The sequence below is a fragment of the Papio anubis genome, chromosome 5 (assembly GCF_008728515.1).
Source record: "Papio anubis isolate 15944 chromosome 5, Panubis1.0, whole genome shotgun sequence".
Classification (NCBI taxonomy): domain Eukaryota; kingdom Metazoa; phylum Chordata; class Mammalia; order Primates; family Cercopithecidae; genus Papio; species Papio anubis.
In genome coordinates, this window is record NC_044980.1 from 162,414,109 (window position 1) to 162,432,808 (window position 18,700).

Sequence of the window (18,700 nt, forward strand, 5' to 3'; positions counted from 1 at the left end):
AACCTGTGTGTTGAGGAAGGCAACTGTCTTATTCATCATGTGTCTTCAACACTCAGAATAATCTGGATAATTCTAACATTTATTCTCCTCAGAATATGTACCTATATTTCTTGATCTAAGTGAACAGCTGAATGTCCTAACACTGTTTGGTCTTATGTAACAAGACTGTTTCTTTAGCCCCTACTGGGGATCAGTGTCTTCCCTTGGGTTAGTTGGAAGTTCATTGTTTTAGTTTTCATTTTTCCCTTATCCCCTGCTGGTTAAAAAACAAACCAAAAACATCTTCCTCGTATTCCTAACACCCTCATCATTCTCTGACAAAGGGGATCACAGGAGCAGGGGACAGCATGAGGAGATGCAGCAGGAGCCCCCACCAGCCACTGCATCTGTATCACCTGGAAGCAACTGAGCCTCCAGTGAGCAGCCACACAGTGTTGGGATATCCGCAGAGAGCCAAGAATGGCCAGTTGCCATGAGAGGGGCTATAGGGTTGAATCAGGTGTGAAATCAGCTCTAAGGAAGCTGAAGTGTGAAAGAGCAGAAATGATGAGCAAATAGATAAAGCCAGTTTCTCATCCCAGAGGAGAAAGGCGCTGATGCCCCAAAGAAGTTGAGGTGCCATGGAGAGAGAGAAGAGTGGAAGAGGGAGTAGGTCATTGTGGAGCTACTCTTTCTAATTTCAGCACCTGTTTCCCTATGATGGGCCACAAATGTCTTCGGGGAAGGAACAAAGGGAGAGAGAGAGTAAGAAGGCAGGGAAAGAAAGAAGGGAAACAAAGAGGAGCAAGTGAGCATTTGCCGCTCTGAAGACATCTGGTCAACAGGAATGCTCTTTATCAGCTGCGTGATCTTACATTGGTCACTTCTCAGTGCCTCAGTTTCCTCATCTATAAGATTTCATTGTGCGGGTGAGGATCAAATAAACATTCTCCGCAGAAGAACAAGTTATAAAATGCTATGCAAATGCAGTGAACTGATACGATTATTATGGTTTTGGCATAAGTCTTTTTACCCAGGTGGTTCATGTCTGGGTAGCTGTGTTAGAAATGCCTTGCTTTCCTTGTAATTTGGGCCAGGTTTGTTGGTTTGTTCTTGCAGATTTCCACCTCAGAGACATAGAAAGGGGCTTCATCTCTTTTTCATTTTGCTCTAAGGGTCAAATTTAGCCTCAGGGATTTTCATAAAACCAATGATGCTTTCCACCTATTTACATAGCTGTTGAAAAGTTATCAAAGAAGAATTTAAAGTTATATTCTAATATGGAGAGCAGTACCATGTGAAGAGAACTTAATGATGAGGGCAGAGGGGTCAAGTCCCTGTGATGTCTCCAAATCCCACATGTGGAATCTTCTGTAGACTTTGAGATTTGCTGCAGGAGATGGAGCTTTGGCTTTTGACCAGAGAGATTGGGCATGTAGCCTTGGGCACATCATTTTAGCTTTCTGGGCCTCGGGTTATCCTTTGTAACATGGGAGGCCTAATGTATAATTTAGAGGATTACTGAGAGGGTGAAATAAAGTAATATATGTGAAACATGAAGTATAAAGCCTTTTCCATAGTTTGGTTTAAATCATTTTTAATCATTTATACCTCTTCCTCCTTTACTTCATCAAAAAACAGAAGCTTTTTGGGTATTTTACTAGTGAGGATTCAGAAGGCGGGTTATTTGTGTTCCTAATTTTGTTACACAAGACTAAATAGTGTTAGGATGTTCAATTATTCAGTTCGATAAAGAAATATAGACACACATTCTTAAGAGAATAAATCCACAAGAAGTGACTGTATGAAAACATGCATGGCAAAGTTTCAGCTAGTGAAATAGTACGAGGTGACTGGAGTCTTGATTCTGAGCCTGCATAGGGTGTGAGCTATTAGTAACATCAGCCGTAAGTGCCGGGTGGGTGCAGAGGATACGAATGCCCATGGTTGATGTTCCTGGTTCAAACTTTTCACATCCAGCTGGGTAGCGGCTTATGTTGGAAACCCTCATTTGTGACCAGCTTAATTGTGAGTAGAGCAGATCTGGTTCAAATCTCAGCTGTGTCCACTGTGAATTCTGAAACCTAAGCAAGTTATTGCCCATCTCTAATGCTCACCCAGCTTTTGTGAGTTGCTTTCTGTGGTTTTTCTTATTGTTCTGAGTTGGCACGGAAGCAGCTCACCAAGACCATGGAGAATTGAAAGCCAGTTGTTCAAAGAGGAGAGGAGCAATAAAAATACTTTCCACTGATTGGGTACCCACCATGTTCCAGGCATGGAACTGGGCTCTTCATATACAGTGTTTTAAATCCCGCCAGAGATCTTCAAGGAACCACTATCCTCAGTGTCCATAGGAGGCTCATAAAGTTAAATAGTTCATCCCAAATTACACGTATTCATAGAGCTGGAGCTAGGATTTGAATTCACCCAGGTCATCTGCCTCCAAAGCGCTATTCTTCTCTATGCCACAGGTAAGGTTTAGGCCAGGGGTTCCCATGTTTCAACAATGGGCCATGTGCTCGGAAGTCCTTATGTGTGCCAGCCCTGTAAGTGTGTTGATAAAACTGATGGCAGATTCAGAGGGTCAACACCAGACACTTGTAAATTAGACAGAGCTCAAATGTGAGTAAAAGGCATATGGTGATGTTGTGCAGGCCAATTTGTCCCATTCTCCTTACGATCCATGGTATTTCATAATGCTCCAATTTGATGGTGCAAGTGGAATTAAATGAACAGTTTGTATTGAATGACATGCTCTCTTGGCCACTGTGAATGCCACTTATGCTAATGAAGCCACTGGAGTGTCCAGGAGGGCAGGGGACTCTGCCATTTACATCCCCATTGTCTGGAACAATGGCTGCCACACAGAAAGTGCTCAAATATCTACTGTCTGAATGAATGAATGAATGAATGAATGAATGAATATAGGTGAATGCAATGGTGCATGCCTGTAATCCCAGCACTTTAGGAGGCTGAGGCGAAAGGATCTCTCAAGCCCAGGAGTTCAAGACCAGGCTGGGGAACATAGTGAGGCCCTGTCTCGACAAAAAAATTAAAAAAAATTAGCTAGGCATGGGGGCCTGCCCATGCCTAGTGGTGTATGCTTGTGGTCCCAGCTACTCAGGAAGCTGAGGCAGGAGGATCACTTTAGCTTAGGGGATCAAGGCTGCAGTGAACTGTGATTGTGCCACTGCATTCCAGCCTGGGTGACAAAGCAAGACCCTGTCTCTTAAAATAAATAAATAAATAGTGCCGGGCACCGTGACTCACGCCTGTAATCCCAGCACTTTGGGAGACTGAGGAGGGCGGATTACAAGGTCAGGGATTCGAGATCAGCCTGGCCAAGATGGTGAAACCCCGCCTCTACTAAAAATACAAAAATTAGCTGGGTGTGGTGGCAGGCGCCTGTAATCCTAGGTACTCGGGAGGCTGAGGTAGGAGAATAACTTGAACCCCGGAGGTGGAGGTTGCAGTGAGCCAAGATCGCGCCATTGCACTCCAGCCTGGCGATAGAGCAAGACTCTGTCTGAAAATAAAATAATAAAATAAAATAAAATAAATAATTCATTTTGTTTAGTTTGATGTTTCAGTGTTTATTAAGTGTCAAGTGTTGAGCTAAAAGCTTTACATATATTGTTAGCTCAGTTGATCTTTTTAACAACAACCTTATAGGACAAATAGTGGTTTCTTAAAAATTTTACTCTAATTCCATGATATACATGCGCAGAATGTGCAAGTTTGTTACATAGATATACATGTGCCATGGTGGTTTGCTGCGCCTATCAACCTGTCATCTAGGTTTTAAGCCCCGTGTTATTTATTAGCTATTTATCCCGATGCTCTCCCTTCCCTTGCCCCCCACGCCCTGACAGCCCCCGTGTGTGTCGTTCCCCACCCTGTGTTCTTATTGTTGCTCTCCCACTTATGAGTGAGAACATTTGGTGTAAAGCAGAGGTACAGACTATTTGTCTTTGCATATAGTCTTTATCTCCGCTTTGTAAATGAGGAAAATGAGGCTTAAAGAGGTTAAGTGACTTACCTTGGCTGAAAATTAGTAGATCTTGGATTTAAATTTTGGCTGTATAAGTCCAGAGTTTGAGTTCTTAATCACCACCAAGCAATAGCATAATTTCATTAAGACCCAAGTCTTCTGGCAAAACGCCAGGTGGATAAGACTCAGGGGTCCCCATAAAGTTGAGTTACAGAAAGGATGGAAGCACACATAGTCTAGAACCTGTTGATCCCTTTCCCTTCAGTTTGCCTGAGAGATTAGTGATGATGCTGAATGTCCTGAGAGAGCTGCATTTATTTACCCCCAGGAACAACTCAGCATCTCAAAGTAAACTACCTTCTTATGGTCATGCTATGGGGAATTCCTGCAACATCGTTTTTCCAGTTTCCATGGACCTTGATCATCCACTGCTTGGCTAAAATAAGAGGATTAAAAATTGATGGGAATAGTACTTGTTTTGAATGCCTGTGGCTCTTGAATGAGGAAGATGTCTGGTAGCATTCTTGCATAGCTGTGTATCATTTCAAGACATGTTCATTTTGGCCAGAAGTCTGTGTCTACTGGCACCAACACTGGTCACTCTGTTTGAAAGAGAGAGAAAGGGAGGGGAGAGAGAGAGAGAAAGAGTGTGAGAGAGAGCGAGAAAGCCTGAGAGCACTCAGCAGACAAGTCCCTTTGAGTTTGGAGGCATGCTAGTTTGGTTTTGATTTTTGTTGTTATGTTTAAACACTCGCTGTTTTCTAATTCTGGTGAAGTCCATCTAGATAGCAATGATGTCAAGCGTCCTCCCTTGATTTACCTCTGGGACAGTAAAACCACTATTGGTTGCTTTGGGTTTGATTCTCTTCTTGAGGGATGTACCTGGCCTTTGGCAGAGGGGTTCAGAGTGGACGATTAATCTAGGAAATTTACTCAGTGCCACGTGATCACCTAATTAGTGAGATAGCAAACATTTTCCTGTTGGCCTTTCTTGCAACCCCTATATATGTGGTAATGAGGATCCTTAACTTAAGGGATGTCAGAAGAACTGCATTTTATTTTCAAAAACTATTCTTACAAAGGGTAGGGGAAGCTCTTTTTCCACTTCCTCCTCCAAATTAGCCTTCTTGCCCCTGCTGAATCCTCCCCACTTGCCGAGATAGAATGCCTTTCCTATAGTGTGACGGACAGTAGTGGATATACTGGATCAGAGCCAGCTGGACAGAGCTGGGTACACATCCTTGCTTTGCTACTCATTAGCTACGTGGCTTCTGGCAAGTTATTTAACCTCTCCATGCCATAGTTTTCTCATTGGTAAAATGGGATTAACAATTTCCACTCACAGAGTTGTTGGAAGAATTAAATGAGGTCATGCATGTCAAGTATTTGGCATGTATACAGTTCCCAATAATGCTTCCTATTTTATTATTTATTATTTATTTATTTATTTATTTTTGAGAAAGCGTCTCTGTCTGTCACCCTGGCTGGAGTGCAGTGGCAAAACACAGCACACTGCAGCCTCTAGTTCCTGGGTTGAAGTGATCCTCTTGCCTCAACCTCTTGAGTAGCTGGGACCTCAGGCCTATGCCACCATACCTGGCTATTTTATATATATATATATTTTGTAGAGATGAGGTCTTACCATGTTGCTTAGGCTGGTCTTGAACCCCTGGGCTCAAGTGATCAATCCCTTGGCCTCCTGAAGTGCTGGGATTATAGGCATGAGCCACCATGCCCAGCCATGATTCCCATTTAAAAACCCTATAATTCGTAATTGTATTATATGTGTACATGTATATATGCATCACGTGTATGTTTATGTGTATACATATGTATATGTATGTGTGTTTTAAGTATTACGCACAATGTATACACAATATAGACTATGGAATGAAAGTAATAATGATATAATATTATTTTATGAAGAATGGTAGTAATAACGAGAGTAAAAATGATAGAATGGTTGGGCGTGGTGGCTCCAGCCTATAATACCAGCACTTTGGGAAGCTGAGGCGGGTGGATCACCTGAGGTCAGGAGTTCGAACCCAGACTGGCCAACATGGTGAAATCCTGTCTCTACTAAAAATACAAAAAATTAGCCAGGCGTGGTGGGAGGTGCCTGTAATCCCAGCTACTCAGGAGGTCGAGGCAGGAGAATTGCTTGAACCCGGGAGGTGGAGGTTGCAGTGAGCTGAGATCACCCCATTGCACTCTAGCCTGGGCAACAAGAGCGAAACTCTGTCTCAAAAAAAAAAAAAAAAAAAAAAAAAAAAAAAAAAAAAGTGCTTGGACTAGCCTTTTTTCAGGGCACATGCCTCAGTATATGGTATCCCTTTAGATTTTAGAGGTTGTAAATTAGTCACCTCCGGGAGAAATGCTGCCTGCATTTGTGTTTGATTTGTCTAGCAAATCAAAGCATTAAATCAAAGTGTTAAAACAATTGAATAGGAATAACTGAGTCTTTAGGCAGAGAATGGAATCCACACACCTCATCACTTCCCACTGCCCTGTCCTCATTCCATATCACTTCTTTCTGTTGCTTGCCTAGCCCTGCAGTCATCTGATTTTGCTACATCTGCTTGATGTTCCCTGATAAAGATGGTCCTTGACCAACTAGGTTGGAATGTACTGGATACTGTGACTGCCTGGAGGAATGTCATAATGCTTCTTAGTATATTAAAATTATGAAAAGTTCTATAGTTAAAAAAAAACTCACTGGTTTATCTTTGCTTAAACCAATGCTTTCCAAAATTCTTTGATTGCAAACTCTTTTCCTCTACAGAATACCTAACACCATCCTATGGGACAAGAGGTTCCAATAGAACGTAGTCTGAGAGACAATGGCTTTGGAATGTTGTTTTATCTTATAATCTACATTTAAAAGAATAAAGAATAAATCTCTAGATACAAAATCCAATAACTATAAAGAAACAGTCTGACAAATATGACAGCCTACAAATTAAAATCTTTCTATGCAATGGAACAACAGGATAAGTGGGAGAAAATTCTTGTAAAATGTGTTACTGTAAAAGGGTTAATATTATTGATGCATGAAAAATTTTATAAACCAATAAGAAAAAAAACCCAAAATAAGAACAGAAAAAGGATATGAACATGCAATTTAGTAAATATAGATGTTCAATAAATATGGAAAAGATGCCCAACCATACTAACAACCAAACAGTTGCAAATTACACATCAGATCAACAAAAATCTACAAGATTGTATGTCCAATGGTAGCAAGGTTATGGGGAAAGGAACAGTTAGTTAAGGGAAATTGGTTACTGTATCTTCTAAGGTAATTGACAATCTCTCCTAAAATTTATACGTCTATATGTTTTCATGCACTAATTCTTCTTTGAACAATCTATCCTGCAAGGATCTTTACAGATATACAAACAGCATTTTTTTTTACCACATATTTATAATAAAGAAAAACTGACAATAGCATGGAGCCTATTAGCAGGGGTGGGTTGAAGAAGGTACAATGTACCCATTTGAGCAGTGCTGGGCAGTGGTTAGAAATGAAAAGAATCCACTCTATGAGAAGGCAGGATGCCACTGGTGTGTAGTTAACTACAGAAAGCAAGTTGCAGAGCTGTATATTTACATACACACACATACACACACATGCGCATATACGTTCATGCATAGAAAGCAGTCTAGAAGGAAATTCACCACCATGTTAACTAACAGTGGAACTCCCCTCTCTGGGGAGGAGAGATTGGGGCTGAGAGGAGGATGTGATATAGGACTTTGGAAACCATTTTCACCCTAATGCCTTATCTGGTATGAATGTTTTTACATTGAACATATAGTATTGACTTTTTAAATTTTAAAAATTATAAACAGCAGGAAAAAAAAAGGATGGAGGCATAGAGAGAGAGAGAGTTGCTATTTGAGTAAGGTGGCCATGTAGCTTAAGGGTTACAAGAAATGGCTCTAAGTGCAGCCTGCCTGAATTTAAATCCTGGCTCTCCACTTGCTAACTTTTCAACCCCAGGCTAGTTATTTAATTGTGTGCACCAGAGATTCCTTATTTATGAAAATAATATTTCCTTTGCAGGGTTGTAACTAATAAGATAATCTATTAGCAGTCTTTGGCACAGAGTCTGCCCTGTTGTAAATTCTTAGAGAATAATCGTAATCATTATTTATGTTAAGTAAGAATCTCAGTTGTATATGGCTAGGAGGAAGATTTTCTGTAGGAAAGTAATTTTCACGATTTTTACTTCAGTCTGATTGTTAAAGGGTGATACATGTTAATAACAGAACACCTAGAATATATAGAAAATAAATAAAAAATGCATACTTCCATTAGATTCTTAAACATTATTTTCCGTTCATGTGACTTACAGTTCTTTCTGCTGAAACTGTAGTCTGCCCTGCTGCTTAGCAAGTGGTGTAGGTATGCAGCAGGTGAGTATGGCTCCTACGTCTGGATGCATCAGTTATTTGAAGAGAGGAACCAATCCACCACAATGCTCAGCTTTCCCAACCCAGCTAGTGGACCAAGACATGCCCACTATTATTCACAAAGTGGCCAGGGAGAGGAAATATGAATAACTTGCCACCAGCAAAGCAATTCGAGTACACCATCTTCCATTAATAATATAAGTCACCATTTATTGAGCACTAAAATAGGCCTGGTGCTCTGTTGGATGCCTCACATATATTCTATTTAATCTTCACAATCCTGCAGAATACATATAACTTTGTCTGTTTCACAGATATGTTAATGTCTGAGAGGTTAAGTGTCTTGTCCAAAGCCGCATGGCTAATAAGGTGTGGAAACAGAATTTGCAGATCTATAAAACTACAAGGTCTGTGGTCATTCTAGTCTATGTTATTGCTTCCTTGAAGACAGAAGTTGTGACTTCACTTTTGTATCCAAAGAAGTCCGTGCTTACGTTTTGGTGTACATACAGAGGCTTGCATCAATATTGTAATGTCCGGGATGCAGGGTCATTCTCCTTGGATCTGTGTCATGCTGCAAAGTACCCTCTTTGCCAGCACAGACTTGTTGATGTGAGGATCACTCATATGTATTTAAATTCCACGTAGGTGGCGGCTTTGAAATACATCCCATCTGTCCTCCATGATGTAGAAACGGTCTTCGATGCGAAGTTACTCAGGTGAGAGCTTATGTTGTACTTTCTTGGGCTCTGTTGGCAAGGCAGGGATTCAGAGTGGGGGGAGGGCTCTTATGGGGAGCTCCAGATGGGCACTCAGCTTGGGGGAAGACCTGTGGCAGGGGATGTTTTCAGGGCTTTCAGTGTGGTATTTTTACCTTTTGGTTTTTTTGTGCCAGACTTTGGTGAGAACCAACTGTGTACTAAGCATCCCTCTGATGATATGAAAATTAATCATATAGGTTAAAAAATTGATGTTTGGAATAAATGTTTTCATTTCACCTGGGCCTGAATGTTATTTTGGGTTCCACTCTTTGCCCTGTAGACCCCACAGTTGCAAATGGAGAACAACCTAAGCATAGCTAAAGAGATAATGGAGATGGCTCCCTTTTCCCTTCTCCTTCTTAACTACATTCAGCTCATAGATGAACACATTATTTTAATGTGATTATGCTGTTGGAATAGGGGCATTTCAATCAGATATACCTTCTTCTTTTTAAAAAATGTATTGTAGTTTACAGATAACAGATTTCAAAGACTTTATATTTAAATACTTACAGATATAGAAAAGAGTTGCAAAGATTACATACAGAGAGTTATCATATGCCCTTCACCCAGCTTCCCCTAATGTCAACATTTAAATAACTATGACACATTTATAAAAACTGAGAAATTAACATGGATACAGTTCTCTTAACTGCACTCTGGACTTCATTCAGATGCCACCAGTTTTTTCATGGATGTCCTTTTTCTGTTCATATGGAAGATTTTTGCTAGCTCCTTCTCATCCTTCAGACCCTCAGGCTAAATGTTATCTTTTTGGAAAAGCCACCACTGGATATTGTAAATAAATTAAATTTCTCCCCCTGCCCCTGTGCCATTATTCTCTGACACAGCTCCTTATTTATTTCCTCCACTACATACATCGCTGTGTATTGATTTGTTTGCTTCTGTGTCATTTGATGACCTCTATTAAGTTCCATGCCAACTGGGACCCAGTCTGTTCCCATTGTATTCCCATTTCTCTGTGCTTTGCCTGTCTCATATTAAGTAGATGTTTAATAAGTCCTTGAAAGAATGAATGAATACAATAAGTTTATTTTGGGAAGTCAACAAGGACTATAATTTTGTTTTAGGGTATTTTGATTCTCACCGTATTTGGGAAGAGCTGTCTCCCTTTTGATGTCCCAAACTGGTTCTAATCCACAATTTTTCATAGTGTTTTAAAAAAATTGGAGACCTTTTTGATTTTAAGACTTATCATCAAACATTACCAAGCATAAAACATTTGTAAGTAAAATGGTATGGTAATGAAGTCAGAACCTTGTTTTGAACTCTTGTTTCTTTAGCTTCCTAGCTGCATAACCTTAGGAAAGTTAGCCTTTCTAAACCTGAGCTTTCCAACTTATAAAATTGGGATAAGTATTGTGTATAGCTTGTAGAGTTATGAAGTTTACATGACATAATGAATGCAAAATGCAAAGTGTGTGCTTGGTATACAGTAACTGCTCAGGGCTATTGGTATTATTTTCAGATTTTTACATCTCTTTTAATGCTACTAATATTCTATACCAAGAACAACTTGTACATTTTTACTGAAGGCTTACCTTGCACCTCATGCTCTGCCCGGACTTGGGGGTTTCCCAGAGCTACAGGTCCAGGGATGGACTGTAAGTGCTATGAGGTGGGAGACATTGGTCTACCTTGCCCTACCAGCTCCTATTTTTCCTGCCCTCAGCCAACTCCTGTATGAGTTCTACACCTGCATCCCTCCTGTGAAACTCCAGAAGCAGAAAGTACAGTCTATGAATGAGATAGTCCAGAGTAACCTCTTTAAAAAGCAAGGTGAGTACACAGCACCCTTGCTGGGGTGGGGTAAGGGGCCAAAAAACCCCACATCATTTTGGGGAAGTTTGGCAGGAGAGGGCAACCTGTCCAGTGACTGAAACATCTCTTTTCTCACAACTCCCTTGGTCTGCATAAATGCAAAAAGTAGAAAGTAGCTGACAACTTAGATCAGAATCTAAATTGATTTTAGGAAAGCTGAGGTTGCATTGTTTATTTCTCTTGAGAAAGTTTAATGAGGTTTTTTCCCCCCCTGTATGGTTTATTATTGCTGTCTTTAACTTAAGGGGAAATGGATAAAGTTCCTTTTAGTAGAAAGAGCCTTTCGCAGGGAAGTTCTTAAAATTTTGAGTGTGTAAGAATAAACTGGAGAGCTTATTAAAATGCTAATTCCTGAGACCTAGCTCGAAGAGTCTGATTGAGTAGGAATTAACATTTTTTGAAGTTTTTAGAAAAATGTAAATTATTTTGGAATAGGTAATGCATTTACATGGATGAAAATGCAAAGGTATGAAAGAGTGCCATGTGGAAAGGGTCTCTCCAGACCCTGTGCGTGGCTACTCCTAGTCCCTTCTCCAGTGGCAAAAGGCATATCCAGTTTCTTGTGTTTGCTTCTAGGCACACTCTGTGGATGTGGAATCAATTACGTATATGCTATATATTCTTTATTATTATCATGCAAATGGTAGCATGGTATGTAACTGTTCTGCACTTTGCCTTTCTTCACTTAATGGTGTATATTTTTGGGAGATCATGGAACGACAGTGGATTTGCACAGAAGTTATGATCAGAGCTTCTGCTTACCCTAAACTGGTCACCACTGGGCCCCACTGGCAGAAGACTTAGAGTTCCCTATCTTCAAGGTCAGTCAATTAGATGTCGATAGCTCCTCCAGATTTGATCAGGCAGGATTTGGAAGCTCATATTCATCCTCTACCTCATCTCTAGGAATGCTCTGCATGCCTAGATTTTCAAAATGGATCATGCCTTTTGTTCCATGTAAAAGAATGACCTGTTCAGAAACTCTGCATTCCTTCACTCCTATCTGTAAGGGTGAAGAAATGACTTTTCAGAATCAGTACTTTTTTCTGTATCCTAAGACCCAACCTTTCCAATTTTCAATTTCTCTATCCACATTAGTGTCAATAATAAAATGAGAAGCAAACTGTGCAAGAAACAAAAGGTCTTAGAATTCAGAGGATCAGCCATCACCCGACTGGAATTTATTCAGGGAGTGAAGCCTGAATATTTATGCAAATTGCCTGGTAATCACAGAAATATTCAGGAACCACTTCACTGTAAAGATGTTTTTTTCCAATGCCGGTTAACATGGTGCATCCAAAATTGCTGTCTGCATCCTATCCCCGGAGTTAAGGGTAGGAGGAGGATGTGGGGATGAAAATGTTTTTGTGATTTTAACATTTATGTGTGTGGTTTCCTGACCCTTTAGACAGATGTGTGACAACAGATTAATCCAATAAATATGTAGTTTATTTGAGCAAGGTGGTTTTTGTGAGACTATGGAGACTAATTCTGGTAAGTCTTGTTGCATTTCTTGTGTGACTGTGCCTTTTTAAAGTGAGAATTCCATGGTTTTAAAGTTCTGATTTCCACCTCTAAATAAATTGCCCTTAGCCCAAAAGCATTGAAATATGTCTGCCCCTTCCTACCCCGGAAGCCCTTCGCAGGATTTCAGGTGCTGCCACTGCAGAGACAAATTGAGTCCCATCCTGGGGACATGACAAGGACAACTCTAGCTACGCGTATGGTGTGGCACAGGCAGCAGGGAGTGGACTGCCTGGCTCTCCTTCATTGTTCAGAGCTGCTGTCATTGTCAGGGGCCCAGCTTGGCATCGAGGCCAGATGGAGTGATAGCACGGGCCTGGGCTGGGCATGTGGTGTCAATTCCAGCCTCACGGAAGTCAGAGTAATTCCTTTACTGCAGCCACATCTCCAGGGTTGGGAGGAGGCCTCTGAGGGTTAGCATCATGGCAGGGCAGGCTGGACAGCTGCTACTTCTCAGTCCTGCTGTGTGTCTGGGTTTCAGATTCGGTAAAAACCCTCTGATTAATATTAACTGACAGAAGGCCCGCCCTGGCGTTGTACACAGTTATAAAAGAAAGCAAACTTCTTACCTTTAAATACACACAGAGACTAGAGGTAGACAAAGTGTCCTTTGGGGACCCATTTCAAAGAGGAGGCAAAGTGTAATTAGTGTGGCCACACTCGGCTCACATGTGAAAGTTGTATGCCCCTACTCACAGCTGAGAGATAACTCCTCTCTCACCATCTATTTGCTAAGTGAGCCCTCTTACCAAAATAGTCCCAAAGGGAAACTTCACCTCATCCCCTGTCTTAAATCCTCACGTTCCCAATGAATAAAACCTGAGTTCATTATGCTTATCGGTGTCCATTGCCCTTGGGTGAGCGTCTCTCTTTATACTCTTAAATAAGGTGAGTGTGATTCCTCTGGCCAAGTTTGAGCAGTAATGAAATTCCTCCTGTTATTCTCCCTGTGAAGTGTCCTGTGCCTCCGGGACGTGATTTGCTTTGAGCCTGCACTCATTTAACTGCCAGATGTGCAAATTGCCTGGAGTATTTTCAGTGACATTTGCTTGTACTCACAGCCTTGAACATTTGTATTGACATTAAGCAGAGGGGCCAGAAGGCTTTTAAGCACTTTCTGAGATTTTGGCAGACTACCCTATTGGCCTGTCGTCAGGAGGATCCTATGGAGATGGTGGAGAAGGGTTTATTGGTTAAGGACGGTGGTTCTTGGGCCACACTAGACCTGAGTTTAATTCCTGGTTCAGCTTTTTACGTGACTATGTGACTATGGGTAATTTTCTAAACTTCTCTGATCCTCAGTAAGCTCATCTGTAAAATGGGAATAAGAACAATAACGTCTGTCTTAGAGGGTGATCGTGTGGGCTAATGAGATGGATGATGCATTTAAAGTACTTGGCACAGCGCTGGGCTCTGCATAATGTCTCATACTAAGCAGTAATTGTTATTATTGGTGTTGTGGTTATTTTTCCTGCTGATCCCAATTTCTGTGCTGACCTTTAAATTCCTTGCAATAAGGGAGTTCATTAATGTTTGATAGTTGCACATAACCCTAAGCTGCGTGGTTTTCCCCAGGGTCTGAGAAACACAGGACCTAATGAATAAAAGGGCCTTGGTTGGTACATGCTTTGCATTCTGGCTTTGAATGTGGGTTTTTTTGTTTTTTTTTTTGTTTTCAATTTTTATTTCCCTAGAGTGTTTTTGTAAAGGGGCCGTGTTATGTATGCCTAAAAGAAGTAGAGGTCAAGGTGAAATGTTTGCAATTTCTCACTTCATTGTTTGTGTTACTACAGGCTCCAGCATAGTTACATAGTTTTGGACACTTGACAGCCCTCCTCTCTGATGATTTACCCCTCAGGGCTCTTTTAAAACACACACAAACACACACACACAGACACACACACAGACACACACACACACACACACACACACGGTTTTTTCCTTGTTTTCTTTATGAAGGCAATTAGCCTCAACTTTGATTTGACCTATGATATTGAGTAAATTACTTAATCCTTGCAAGTCTTAATTTCCTCATCTGTAAAATGGCAATAGTCACAGAATGCGTCTCCTTGGGTTGCTGGTGCATCAGTGGCACATGTGGCTAGTTAGCCTGAGAATTGCAGGAGTAAGGAGTCACCACCAGCCAGGTTCCCACATGGAATGGTTTGGTCCATGTGGATAACTTCAGGTTTCAGTGAGAGGAGAACTGAGAAACTTACAAACACTAATTTGCTGTCTTCTCCAACACAAGCTGAGACCTACCTGGTGGTGATGACAGGAGAAAGGATGCACAGATATGCCCGGAGAAAGCTCCAAGGGGAGTCTAGGAGAAAAGCAAACCCTCTGTGCCTTTGAAACAGATTTGTCCCTACGAGAACCTCATCTCCAAGAAATGTGTCTTTTTAGTCTGATGCTAATCAGAGGCACCATCTGGTTCAGTGTAAACTGCTTTAGGATCCACATTGCTAGAGCTTTCTCTTCAAATTTCCAAAACAAACACGGAGAGAGATTGACAGAAAGAGAGAGAGAGAGACAGAGAGAGAGACAGACACCTGACAGAGATTTGGAAACTCTTTCAATGTTTATTTTCAGCTGGTGGATTTTTTTTTCACTGGGAACTTTATTGAGAAGCTGTTCTTTGAGCAAAGCATCCAGTTTCCCTTTTATTAAAGCATAGCTTCCTTCTTCCCTCTCATCTGTTGCCCACAGTATCTGGAGATGCTGCGTCCTCGATTCACAGTGTACAAGGGGCTAGACAATGGTTGGGGGAAAGAGGGATGGAAATAATTTTGCCCATATCTTTTCTAATCATCGTATCATTGTAGCATTGGGCTGCGAATAAACAACCCTCTGACTCTAGCAGTTACTACTTCTATTTTTTCTTTTCAACTTTTATTTCAGGTTCATGGGGAACATGTGCAAGTTTGTTACATGAATTGATTTCATGTCAGGGGTTTCATGTGCAGATAATTTTGTCACCGAGGTAATAAGCATAGACCCAATAGGCAGTTTTTTGATCCTTACCCTCCTCGCACCTTCCACCATCAAGTAGGCCCCGATGTCTATTGTTACCTTTTTGCATCCACGTGGACTCAATGTTTAACTCTCACTTATAAGTGAGAACATGCAGCATTTGATTTTCTGCTCCTGTGTTAATTCGCTTGGAATAATGGCCTTTGGCTTCATCATTGCTCTGCAAAAGTATGTGATTTTAATCTTTTTTATGGCTGCGTAGTATTTTATCATGTCTATATACCACATTTTCTTTATCCGGTCCACCATCAACGCATGTTTAGGTTGATTCCACGTCTTTGCTATTGTGAATAAAGCTGTGATGAACATACACAGGCATATGTGTTTATACATGTTTATGTCCTTAGGATAGAATGATTTATATTCCTTTGTGTATATATCCAGTAATGGGATTCCTGAGTTGAGTGGTAGTTCTGTTTTAGGTACTTTGAGAAATCTCCGAACTGCTTTGCATGATGGCTGAACTAATTTACATTCCCTCCAGCAGTGTATATGCATCCCCTTTTCACCAAAACCTCACCAGAATCTGTTCATTTTTGACTTTTTATTTTTATTTATTTATTTTTTTGAGTCTGAGTTTTGCTCTTGTCGCCCAGGCTGGAGTGCAATGGTGCGATCTCAGCTCACTGCAACCCCTACCTCCTGGGTTCAAGTGATTTTCCTGCCTCAGCCTCCCAACTAGCTGGGAGGTACACCACTGTGCCTGGCTTTTGTATTTTAATAGAGATGGGGTCTCACCATCCTGGCCAGGCTGATCTCAAACCCTTGACCTCTGGTGATCTGCCTGCCTCAGCCTCCCAAAGTGCTGGGATTACAGTCATGAGCCACTGTGCCTGGCCAATTTTTGACTTTTTCATAATAGCCATTTTGACTGGTGTGAGATGGTGTCTCATTGTGGTTTTGATTTGCATATCTCTAATGACTGGTGATGCTGAGCATTTTTTCATATGCTTGTTGGCTGCATGTATGTCTTCTTTTAAGAAGTGTCTGTTCACGTCCTTTGCCCGCTTTTTAATAGGGTTGTTGTTTTTGCTTGTTAATTTGTTTAAGTTCGTTAGATTCTGGATATTAGACCTTTGTGAGAGGCATCATTTGCAAATAGGTTGTCTGTTTACTCTGTTGATAGTTGCTTTAGCTCTTTAGTTTAATTAGGTCCCACCCAATCAATTTTTTGATTTTATTCCAGTGGTTATTACTTTGGTGAGCTTATGTAACATCTCTGAGCCTCGGGTTCCATGTCTGAAAAATTTGAAAAATGTGAATTAGGAGTGTCATAGAATAAGAGACCTTTGATTCAGGATATCCTTATTTTGGATCCTAGCTTGATTGCATACTAGCTGTGTTCCTTGGAATAAGTAACCTCTCTGAGCTGTAGCTTCTTTAGCTACAGAAATGCGACAACTTATGAAAAACAACTAACAGAGTGCCAGAGACACAGTTGCTGCTTATTAAAATGCATCTATTTTGTCTGTTGTGTAACAGTACTGACCATAACAATAGTAATGACATCAACAGCAACTTAAAGGGAGAGACTTAATATTTATCAAATGCCAGCTCTGTATCAGGTATTATATACAGCGTAAATATATGTTAAGTTTTTACAAAAACGCAATGGCCTAGAAAGTTAAGTAATTTTCATTCCAATGAGACCAAATATTACACAATGTATTAAGGTATTAATATTTTGGACTGTGTGATCCTAGGGTTACAAATTAATCTCCAAATCTCCAGTGGTTTGATAATGGAAAGGTTTATTTCTCTCCTTTGCAAAGTCTGATGAAGGTCATATTCCTTTTGTCCCTCCTGAAGTTGTGCCAGCTGGTGCGTGTGGCCTCCCTGTAGCAGGAAAGATAAGAAGGGAGGGAAGGAGCACAGTGGCTCTTAATGACCTTGGCCTGGAAGTGACATCCGCCAGTTCCACCCACAGTCCATTGGCCAGAACACATCACATGTGCTAATGCCAGATAATCTGGGATGCAAACTAAGCACATGCACATGCAATATTTGATGAGCACTGCCTCTGTGACTCACAGGTAGTAAGTGCTGGAACTGGTTCTGAGTGCAAGTCATTTGAATAACAGAACCCACCTTTTTCTCACTATACTGTGCTTTATTCTTATGAGGACTAAAAAGGAGCAAATAGTGGTGTATTCACTTGGTAATGCTTCCTTCTCCGTGTGAGAACAAGTGCTTCATCATTCATCCTGAAGGATTTGTTTATTTCCATTCCCCGCTCCCAACTCCTCCCCCAAATGCCAGGCTATACATGAACTCTAACAGGTGAGCACAGGAACCCTTGCCTGGAAGGGAGATGAGGCCCTTGCTGCCAGCAGTTGCTGTGTCACCTGTGGCTTCTCAGGGCACAGCTTTCCTGCAGCAAGCCAGGGTATTAGCAGGCTGTCCAAGACTTGGGATGTTGACATGAGGGTCTGCTTCTGAGACTGTTCAGAAAGAAAAGGCAGTTGGGAGAACAAAGCATCTATCTCTCAGGATGTGCTCTGCTCTCATAGTGGGACTGTCATCTCTCTTTGCACCTTACATGCCCTTGCAAAATTCAGTTCATTGCATATAGTGCCTGGAATATCTTCTACTGCCTCCCATTCCCTACCCCAACCCCAAGACATGCTCAACAGGCAACCCCTATTCATCCCTTTAAGAACCAAAGTAGCCCTCAAGCCTGCAATAAGTCCTCCCTGATGGCTCAGGCATTTCGGCTCAATTCCATTCAACACTTAGTCCCTGGGGAAGCAATGTGGACACAGCTGTGGCGAGTTAGTAAACTTGTGCACCATGATCTCTGTGCAAAGAAAATGAAGCTGCTTCTTTTTGTTTGTTTTTAATCTAATTTAATCTTCTTTTGGAGTCTCTACTTTGTGCTGTGGCAACTTAAAAATTTCAATACATGGTATCTTATGGCTCTAGATTTAACCAGTCTTTCTGACTCAAAACAGTCCCCAGCCTCCCAGGAACTCAAATAGGAAGGGGAAGAAAAGCACAGGTTTTGGCGTTTCCATCAGTTTATCTAAAATGACTCCCTTTGGGACTTTAGCCCCAGAGGGGATGTTGGTGGTACACACACATTTTGTGGCCTTGGGTCTCAATGCCAGGTGAAGGGGCAGCTGACCCTTCCCCTCCATCCTATCACCTTCCTTTC

The 18,700-nt window shown here is 41.3% G+C and overlaps 1 protein-coding gene across 6 annotated transcripts in view; it reads left to right on the forward strand.

The window, feature by feature from the left end:
- Positions 1 to 18,700, forward strand: part of DOCK2 (dedicator of cytokinesis 2) — a 433,369-nt gene that overhangs the window by 109,997 nt on the left and 304,672 nt on the right. For all 6 annotated transcript variants that reach the window (XM_021940250.2, XM_017960117.3, XM_021940247.2 and 3 more), the window contains 2 exons: positions 9,035 to 9,105; positions 10,841 to 10,947. In XM_021940250.2, coding sequence (XP_021795942.1) covers positions 9,035 to 9,105; positions 10,841 to 10,947 — 178 coding nt within the window. The remainder of the gene's footprint in view (positions 1 to 9,034; positions 9,106 to 10,840; positions 10,948 to 18,700) is intronic.